Source organism: Antrostomus carolinensis, unplaced genomic scaffold (genome assembly GCF_000700745.2).
Source record: "Antrostomus carolinensis isolate BGI_N321 unplaced genomic scaffold, ASM70074v2 scaffold1082, whole genome shotgun sequence".
Lineage (NCBI taxonomy): Eukaryota > Metazoa > Chordata > Aves > Caprimulgiformes > Caprimulgidae > Antrostomus > Antrostomus carolinensis.
Window position 1 is genome coordinate 15,466 of NW_010297334.1, and position 9,962 is coordinate 25,427.

General features: G+C 50.4%; 1 protein-coding gene across 1 annotated transcript in view; it reads right to left on the reverse strand.

Moving 5' to 3' along the window:
• Nucleotides 1–830: 830 nt before the first annotated feature.
• The window catches only part of LOC114818284 (coiled-coil domain-containing protein 9B), a gene marked incomplete at its 5' end in the record, with an annotated part of 25,062 nt that continues 15,930 nt past the window's right edge, over nucleotides 831–9,962 (reverse strand). The window contains 7 exons of the mRNA XM_029083511.1: nucleotides 831–1,616; nucleotides 1,969–2,026; nucleotides 3,919–4,024; nucleotides 4,473–4,526; nucleotides 5,039–5,100; nucleotides 6,486–6,670; nucleotides 9,268–9,342. Of these exons, the coding sequence (XP_028939344.1) occupies nucleotides 831–1,616; nucleotides 1,969–2,026; nucleotides 3,919–4,024; nucleotides 4,473–4,526; nucleotides 5,039–5,100; nucleotides 6,486–6,670; nucleotides 9,268–9,342 (1,326 nt within the window). The remainder of the gene's footprint in view (nucleotides 1,617–1,968; nucleotides 2,027–3,918; nucleotides 4,025–4,472; nucleotides 4,527–5,038; nucleotides 5,101–6,485; nucleotides 6,671–9,267; nucleotides 9,343–9,962) is intronic.

The window sequence follows — 9,962 nt, forward strand, 5'->3', positions numbered from 1 at the left end:
AAGGTACCTGCCAAAGGGCCCCTACACTCCCTCCTTGCCCCTGCCCCTAATTTCTACCTTATTTTTCTGCCTATCATTGCTCTTTCTCCTGGCTCTTGTTCTGCATTTCCCTTTCTGGAGGAAACTTCTTTGCTTGAGTAAAACCTGGAGCTTTGCTATGTAATCAGATCTGTTCTTCCTCCTGTTTGGTTCATAGGCCTTTTCAACAGGAACCATCTCACCTTTATTTATAAACTCACCCCTTATTTCTACCCTGCCTTGCACATTAGTGTTACCACATGTTTAACTCAAAGTGCACCAGTCACAGCTCTTGTACAGGGAAGGGAATTCCACATGCAGTCAACCTTCTTCAAACTACTGTCCACAAGGTGGGCCTCTATAGCTTTGCAAGTGTTTTGGGAAAGAGACCATGCTGACCTTAAGTTATTCTAGTTGTGATCACCCCAGGGACAGAAATAAATTCATCCTGCTCTCCTTTCTGAGGTGATCCCTTCCCAGGAACAGTTGCAGCTTGTGCCCTAATTAATCCATGTCACCAGCCTGACTCAGCAGTCCAGTTTTCTGTCCATATTTTCCTGCCTGACTTTCTGTTGCTTCCCCATCCACTCCAGAGCAGGTCTTTGTGATGCACACGTTTATTCTACCTGAGGGATCCATATCACTGTTAATTAACACTTTTGGATAGTTATCTGGGATAATGCCATTGTGGCTGCAGAAAATGGAGTTGTGGATCTGTACTACAACTGAGAGTGTTAACGGGATAATGAACACACCATGGGGAGGGGGTCAGGAACTCACCTTCTGTCTCAGGCAAGCCGGTACAATCTTTGCTAGTTGAGAGTGTCCCCACTGTCCTTGTCCTTGCAATCCTCAGGCTGGTCCCCTTCCCTGGACTGTAATTTTGCTGTGTCCTGCTCAGACACAACAGTCTTGTCAGAGTTGGCTTTCCTTGGGGGCAAAGGCTCTCCTCTGTGTTCAGCACCTTCAGCATCTTCACCTCCTTTCAGTGCAAGTGTTTGCCCCTGAAGGGCAGTGTCTTGGGTCACTTCCTCCCCTCTTTTTCTCACCAGCTGTCCTTGCCCTGCATCCAGTCTGTCTCCTGCTGCTGTGTCCAGATTTCCTCCGTGGCCGTTTGAAGAGTCCTCTGTGGACTCTTGTTCTGAAGCTGTGTCTTTCTCTAAGCCAGCTCCATCTAAATTCACTCCTGTGGGCAATGACAAGGTCTCCTCACTGCCGTGCCTGGTGGCTGGCACAGTGCTTGGAAGGCTGCTCGGTGAAGCAGTGCTGGTAGTGCTCTCCTTCTCCTGAGAGATGTCAGCAGTGCCAGGCTTCCCATTGGCATCTTCCCCAACACCTTCCTTACTTGGCTTGGGCCCTGGCTCCGAGTGACCTGTGCTGGCCACAGACACCTCTGTGCTGAAGCCCTTCACTCCTCTCTGCTCCTCCTTCTGGCCATTGTGGGCAGACTGGACTTTTCCACTTCGTAGCCTTTGTGATGAGGAGGCCCCATGATCTTGGAGGCTTGGCTGTTTCACCTTCTCCTCCAGCTCAGCTGTGCAGTTCTCTTCCACTCCCTCCTCACCTCTGCTCTTCTGCTTGTCCGTACCAAGGCTCTTCTGAGAAAAGAAGAAATTCAGTTCAGTTATTAAAATACCAATGTATGGTATCCCTTGTCTATGATGGTTCTCAAAACTTGAGGAAAAGATTACGAAGGTCATTAAAGGACATAAAAGGATGTTGGTGGAGAAATGTTCAAGGACCAGAATAAGTGGGGTTGTTGTGCTGACAGAGGGTCAATGCAAGAAGTGAAGTTGCTCTCACATCATGCCATCTGGAGAGTGCTAGCAAGGGGCACCTTTACCCCAACACAGAGATCTCCCAGCTCTGCACTGGCTGAGAGCCTCCAACTTTCCTGAGAGTGTATGTTTCGAGAAAACTCAGCAGCCAGCCTTGAACTCATGAACTGACCTGGCCGTCAAGGTCATCCTTCAGAAAAGACATGTCCTCGCCTTCTTTTGCATCCCATCTGCCAAGAAAAAGAGAAAATCTGAATTTAGGCCTTCAAGTTCTCTTACAGCAAAGCCACTCTCCCTGCCTGACACCTGAGTAGGAATTTCTACCAGAGCCACACATTCCTTGTCTGAGCCCCTTGACCAGGCAACAAGAGATAAAGGTGACAGACATAACTGGTCCAGTTCCTCTTGGCACCTGCAAAGCACTCAGCCCATCCAGAGACACTCAGCTGAGACCACTAAACCTTAATGAACTGGTTGTTATAATTCAAAATGTAATGAAAACATAAAATCCAATTGCCAGAGCAGACAGCTGCCATTAGACTAGTAAGATACACAGTTTGCTTGTGCTGATGTCTGCCACAGACTTGTCCTGCTTGCCTGACAGTGCCCAAGCGTCCCAGATCTCCACATCAGCAGATGGTGAAGGATAAAATTGCTTTGAAGTAACTTGGGAGACTGGAGACGTGGACATGTGCAAGCAGATGGCAAGAATGGCCATAAGGATCAAACTGAAGGTCCAGCTAGCCCAGGCTCTCCTCCCCTCTCAGCATCACTAGCAGATGCTTCGGATAAGTTTGGAAAGAGGGCAAATGTATTTAACACCTCCCCAGTACCCTACCCAGCTTCCAGAAACGTGCAGCTCTGGGATTTCCTGACCCTGAGATGGTATCTCTGTGTTGAGTCACGCTCAGTAGACAGTCTCTTCCAAGGATTTGTGTAACTGCATTTTGACCCTATAATAAACTTGCAGCAGCTACAACATCCTGTGCCAAAGAGGGCCACAGCCTCGCTAAGGGCTGTGTGAGGAGCTGCTTGCTTTTGCTTGTTTGGATTTGCTAGGGTGAATATAAATCTGAATTTGCCCATGGAGTGCTACTGGGCAGGGAGGGGTCTCAGTAACCCCTGCCTGGTGAGTTGTATCACACACCCACAAACATTTTATATAGGTACACACATATATATAATATACAGATACTTCTCCCTGCCCCATACTCTTAAAACACAGCACGTGTGAACATGTGTGAGATTTAATTCTTCTCTAGACCGTCTCTGCTGGGCTTACTGGCCTCTTCATTTGGCAAATTTGGGCCAAGATTCTTCAACCTGGGTGGCTGAGGAATGCCAACACTAAAAGCTACTGGAATGGCTTGGTGTTCTGGATAAATGAAGAGGCTTGGGGTACGTAATCAACTCTTCATCCTTTTGTTGCCTGCTAAAGGGCACGGCAGTGCTGTGAAGACGATTACTGTTATTAAACTGTCAGTGTGGCTCCAGGAAACTGGAGACTGCACTGAAATTTAATTATGAAGAGCAGCAGGGGAGGGAGGCCCCTGGGAGGATGTGGGCGAACCTGTAAAGTGCACTTAGTTGTGCTGATATTCTGAAATTACTTCTGTGCTAATTACTCTATTGCTGTGTGCTGCCCACAGCTGGCAGGAGCAGGACACTTCCCTCCTCACATCTTTAAGAAGAGTTGTTTAAGAAGAAAAGCCATCTGTACCACAGCATCACTGCCAACTCCTACTGGTTCAGTTGGGAGCTCTCTTTGGAGGCTGCTCCTCTGTATCAGCAGTGCCTGAAGGTCAGATGTGTTCAAAAGTTTTCTGGCACATGTGCCAGTGCTACCCAAACCTGGTGAGAGAGGAAGCCTGACCCCCCTGAGCTGTCTGCAGAGAGTTGATGCAGCGGGTCAGTACAGCGACGACGCACCCCACAAGTACCACAAACCCACTAAGGGAAGTCCTGCCAGACACGGTCCCAGCCCACGTGGACTCATTTAAAAAGATGCTGTTGTGGAACAATATCCCTTTTTGTCTGTCCCTCCTCACAATCAGGCAAGGAAGGAGACCTGGATGTGCATTTCACAACCACTACTACACGGCACTGCTGCCAGCCTCCTTACCTTCTGGCTCTGCCCGTCAGTCTGTCCTTGCCTTTGGCTCGGCTGCTCACAGCAGGCACTGCTTTCGGACCAGGATCGCTCAAGTTCACTCCATGCTGTCCTCCACCTACAAGACAGGTTGGAAAGGCCATGCAAGAGTAGACAGAATGAGCTGATGGACCATTGAAGGGACCAGCATCCTGGTGTCACTGGGAAGCACCTCTGGAGGGGGAAGCCTCTGGAGCTGTATGCACACTGTATGTGTATTTTCTAAAGTAATAAATACAAATTGAGAATTTAGGGGTATTTTTTCTGCATTTTTTATTCTAAATTCCAATTATAACTTTAAGTCTTATTCCTTGGATATGGTCTCCCTCGTGCTGTTCTTGAAAGACTGGTTCTCCCTTGCCACACAGCACAGACCATACTCCCCAGCTATGAGAGCAGCCATGTGGTACGTCCCCAAAAGGCACTGCAAGTCTGTGGGAGTGCCTGGAGAGAACTCACTCCAGGAGGGCATAGCAGAGGTGCTGCCAGGTGGTGGGTGACACAACCGAGTCGTGTGTTTTCCTCACCTTTCCCGTCGGGAGGAAAGGACCTGTGCTGAAACTTCCTTGCGTTTCTTCCCCCTGAAAGGACAAAGCAAAGCACGTACAGAAGTCAGCGAGGGTCGGTAACGGACGTGCAGCAGAAAGCCTGGCGTTCAAATAGGGTGTCACAAGGGAAAGCTTTGTTCTGCCAGTCCATCTCCTGAGAAACAGGAGTCGTGATGGACTTATGCCAGTAAAGAAGCCAGCACGTGCCACAGGGATCAGAGATGATGTGCTCTGGAATAGGATTGCCTCTCAAACCAGTCTTTGGGAAAGGAGGCGGTGCTGAGCCTCCATATCGTGTTGTACAAGGTTCCAGAAGCCACTGCTCTCTCTGGGAAGGTAAAAAGCACTAGCACCCAGACGCTCAAATCCCATCCCCTGAGCACTCTGCAAAGCAGAGAGGGCTGAGACCCCAGCACTGCGCTCAGAGGCGCTTGCCCAGGAAAGCAGAGTTTCACACTGAGAGCCACGGCAGCTGCTGTGGCACTGGGATTCGCACGATCAGCATTCACTAGCGTCAGGACAGAGTCTAGGTGTCCCTTGCCAACCTTTCTTATTGCTGGGATTATCCAAGGCTGGCTCCCCATCCTTAACAAAGTCCTCTTCAAACCTGCAGGTTAAAAACAGGCATTGTCAGACCTGGCTGTTCTCCTCCAGTGTGCAACAGCGTGGGCAGGAGACCTCGAGACAACGCAGGCTCCAGCCTTCCGCCCTTCTGCACCTGCCCACTGGCAAATATGCGCAGGTTTATCAGCAGGAGCTGAAACTGCATGCACTAACCAGGAGAAATGAGGCTGTGAGGCAATTCTACCCCAAAGGAGAACCTCTAAAACCTTTACATCAGTACCCATATATATATGTGTGTGTGTGTATATTTAATTCTGTGAACATCCATGAAGCCTATAGATAAGATGCCTGTAGTGTGAGTGTACAAGGCTCAAACGCAGCTTCCCAAGCTTCTAAACACAACCTGAAGTAGTTTCAGACTTCTCTTCTCAGATCAGACCTGTGGATCAGACTCATCTGGTTGTTTTATAATCCTGCTTGGTTTTTATTATGGTTTTTCTCTTAAAAATTGATATACAGGAGAACAGTAGGGCTCAGAGGTGACTTGCCAGCAACACTCAGCACCCGCTGAAGTCAATTCACCTCTAATTATTGGGGTCTTAGTGACTGAAAATCGAAGTATTTGGTCCCATTCCTCAGCCAAAAGATAGTCCCATCTATCTGCCCTGTACAAACTCTTTTATCAGCAAGCCTGTGTAACATTCCCTAACTCCACACCCTATCAAAACCTCATCCTGCTGCAGGTGCCACGTCATCCTCCAAAGCTTTCTAGTTGGTATGACCCAGTTGAACAAGCACAGTTGGAGGCAGAGTGTTTAAAGCCGGGAAGTTTCAGGCCCCATTAGGAGCTTTCCCACGTTGCTGTCCCCAGCATCTCCCCCTTATCACACAGGCCACCCTTTGCAGTGACCCCCTCACACTGCAGTGCCTGAACAGGCTGCTTATGAGGTGTGGAGGATTTAGGCATGTTGGCCTGGCCTGTGATTGGAAAAGAGAAGCAAGCAGGGCTGTGAGAAAACCCGTGGACTAGCAGCATGAGTTTGTCCATCCCTGTTTCTAGAAGAACACCTGCACTCTCCTGCCACTGGATTTGTCCATGTGGAGACAGAGAGGACCCTCCAGATGTAGACTGAGTGTTGATTCACACTCCCCTCCCTCCTACAGTCCAAGTCCCGGTGGGATCAAAGGCAGGCAATCTCTGTCAGCACACAGTACCTCCCATCAGGGTAGGAGACCTCAAGAAAATACAAGAATCACCCTGATATCTGGTCCCACTAACAGACATGATCAGGAGGAGAAAGAGACAGCAATGTGGATTTGGTCAGGGAAAGGCACATGACAGCATGGGATCTGATCAGCACAAGAGCTCATCCCTGGCTTTAGATGGCCTGCTGCAGACAAACCACCCCAGGACTGTGAAGGACCTACATGTGCTCCGACTTCTCCACATCCCAAGCCCGTCGCCACTCGCCCTTCGCGTTCTTGTGACGTGCCAGTCGTTCCAGGTCAATCTGATCTCGCTCCCTCTTCCAGCGGATGTACTCCGAGCGTTCCCGTCCAGTCATGGGGAAGCTCAGGTCTCCAGGGCTCTTCTGAACTGACTTCCCACCATCCTAGTGCAGGCAAAAGAGTTTCTGGTCACTAAAAGTGTCAGACAGCTGTATTCAGCGCCCTTTGTACTGTCACCACCAGAAATGCTCAGTAACATTAGAAAACAACTTGGAGCCAGGTTAGCTTCCCTCTCTAGAGGGATGTGCACAGAGAAGGGCTCTGCTTTACCCACTGCCTAAATACACTGGTCCCAGGCTTGGCTGACTTTACAGAGAGGGAAACTGAGGCAGGAAGCAGTTCCAGGGCTTGCTTGGAGGCACGTTGTAAATCCACAGCCAAATCAGAATAAGCAACTATTCCCTCCCAGGGACAGTCACAATGACAATGATAATTGGTGGCAATGTATTTCTGAAAAGTTGTTCCACTTTATCCAGACGACATGAACAGTGTCACACTGTGAAGGATTAAAATCACCTCCACCTAAACCATCTGGATGCGTTCCTCTTGCCTTAATGGGATGGGCTTCACGGACACTTCCCTAAGCTGGACTGCAATGTTTCTTTGGTCCCTGGAGGGATATCTAACCTCCTGATCTGTCAAGCAGCTGCCAGAAGATGTAGTTTTTAATTCTAGATATTCAGTACCTGATTAGAACCTTTTAAAGCACACTCCTGTAATTCTGTGTGCAAATGGCCACAGAATTCATTCATCTAATTTGTACTTGTGGTCACTTTCACTGCAGGCATAAATGAGACAGTGGCTGTCACCTGCTGTGTTCCCGCTCACCTGGAGGTTTTAAATTGAGCATTCTCAATTTTTCCTGGAAGAGGCACTTTGCTAAGGTTTACTCAGGGCACACAGTGAGTTCCTGGAACGCTTGCAACATCTCCCAAGAGAGTTTGAGAGGATGAACTCTCCTAGAAGATGCACCAAGCTGATGAATGCCCTTACCTGTAGACTTTGGGACACTTAAATCAAAGTTATGCCCATGAAATCCTTCAGACCAACAAGGTCAAGAAGGAAGACAGCCTTCTGTGGCCACCAGGCACCCACAGGAGCCCAGAGACACAGGGCTGTGCCCAGGGCACACAGTACTGCAGGGGCCAAGAGCAGCATCCTTGGAGCAAAGTGGCTCTTCATCGCTTTGAGCCTCTTGGTTTATCGCTCCTCCTCATGACAGACTAGTCAAGGGCTGCTGCTGTTCAAAAAATTAAAGCTTAATGAAAACATAGTTGAGAGCTGATGGAGCATGTGAGGAGGGAGAGGTGGGTAAGCCAGCTGTCAGGTTAATGGATGTGGTGGAAACAGGAGCCAACTGGCCATGGCGTGTTGTCGAGCAACACTGTGTAGTGAATCCTGTAGTGCAGAGCTGAGTCCTGGGGTGGTAATTACCAGCAGATAATTCATCACTCCATACACGTGCCCTTCCACACCAGCCACCCTCACCCCTTCCCCAAACAGGAATTAACTCCTCAGCATGGCACTGCTGATAAAAGCAGAGCAGTGGGGAAGGAGTGACTGAAAGCTGTTACCAAGGAGACCCACCTGCGTGGGCCAGAGATGGGGTGGCAGTAATTGCTCCTCCATTCATTAGCTGGCAGGAGCTGGGGGACATGAGACTGTGTCCCCAAGGAGGGAGAGATGAGGTCTGCAGAAAGGCAAGGCACACCTGGGTAAAGCAAGGGCAAGCACTGGTCCCTGGGCTGGGGCACAGGCCTGGAGATGCTCCCCACAGCTTCCAGCCCCCTGGCACAGAAAGGCACAGTGGGTCCTGCCACGATGGGTCCCAATGCACCCATAGAGGAGAAGCAGGGAAGAGCTGAGCAGCTCACAGCTAGTGAGAGCAGGGTTCAACCTCCAGAGGAAAAGGAAAGTGCCCTACACCATTACCTTGAGCAAAGGGGAAGCCAAAAGTGAGGGAACGGCTGAGGCTGGAGCCCATGCTCTCTCGTGGGTGGATGCAGAGGTGGGTCCCACAGAGCAGGGGGAAGCTGGTCCCTGGCCAAGGGGCTCACCTCAGTTGCAGTGTAGCTGTGTTGAGCTGGGCCATAAGGCTACTGTGCTCCCTGCTCCCCTTTTCTGCTCTGGGGGGCTCAGCTGGAATTAGTGTTTAAGAGCCCATCTGTGTCCTCCTAATGAATCACATTGAGGTGGGGCTATTCAATTTGTGCTCCATTAATTAAGAGCATCTGCAGGCTCAGGGGAGCCAGCACGTCCTCCAGGGTTGCATTAAGCAGTCAGTGGGAAGGCCGGTGCTTTAATTTACCTCCATCCTACTCAGCTTCTGCTGAAGTGAGGAGCTGTAGCTAATACAACCTGAGCCTTTCAACCCACAAGCAAATGGTTTTGGGAGAGAAACCAGGTAGGGCTGTGCTGCCACACAGGTGAGCGTGTTCTCCTTCCTAACATCCCTGCTGCTGTGTCAGTCAGGGGCTTAAGCAGCCACAACAAGGTGTGAAGAGCAGGTCCCCTGTCACCTCTTCCCACTAATGCTTTGCTTTAGGTGTGTTGGCTGCTCAGCAAAGCTTTGGATGACAAGAGGGGGCCACATCAGAGCACGTTGCTGCCTCCTTTAGGACTGAGGCAGTGGGGAGGGACATCCTACTGGTTTCCTCTTCCAATACAAGGGTCTCCCCAGAGAAACACGAGGCCCACTCACCTTCCGGCTGTGCTCAGTTTCTGGGCCTTTGTCACTGTCTGATCTCCTCTTCTCTGCTGTTCTCCTCTCCTCTGCCTGCAGGAGCAGAGACACAGGAATTATTTCAAGGATTAAGCAAGGACTGCTGGCAGGGGAGTCAGTGCCTGACCCTGTGCCCACCAGGACATGGAAGAACTATCCAGAAAAGGTCAGCAAAAGAGGAAAGATTGGTTTCTGGGGCCCTGAATCAAACTAATATGGAAAAGAAGAAGTCAGAAATTAAGAGATGCATGAGAAAAGCAAGAAAAAGGGATGTGTTCCCACACGTTCCCCCGTCCTCCCAGGCTAGAGGCAGAGAGGTGTCCTGTCGGGTCCCATTTCTTTCCAAGGCAGAGCAAGTTCCCGGTGCCACGGGAGGGCTGCTGGCTGTGGTGTGTGCTGGGTGGATGAGAACAGGGCAGCAGCCTGCCCGACACAAAAACCCCTCAGGGCAGGGGCTGGGTGCTTGCTCCGGGCTCTGCCCTGGGGTGACCACATGCTTCTTTCTCCATGAGCAGCTCCCAATCCCACCCGGATGCTGCCGTGACATGTGATTTGCAGCGCGGGGGCTGCCAAGTGGCTCAGCATTTATCACAGCTGCCTCCCCCGGTTTTGTAACTGTACATGGCAGCCCTGGGGACGCCTCGTGCCCAGGGGAGCGGAGGTGTCCCCAGATT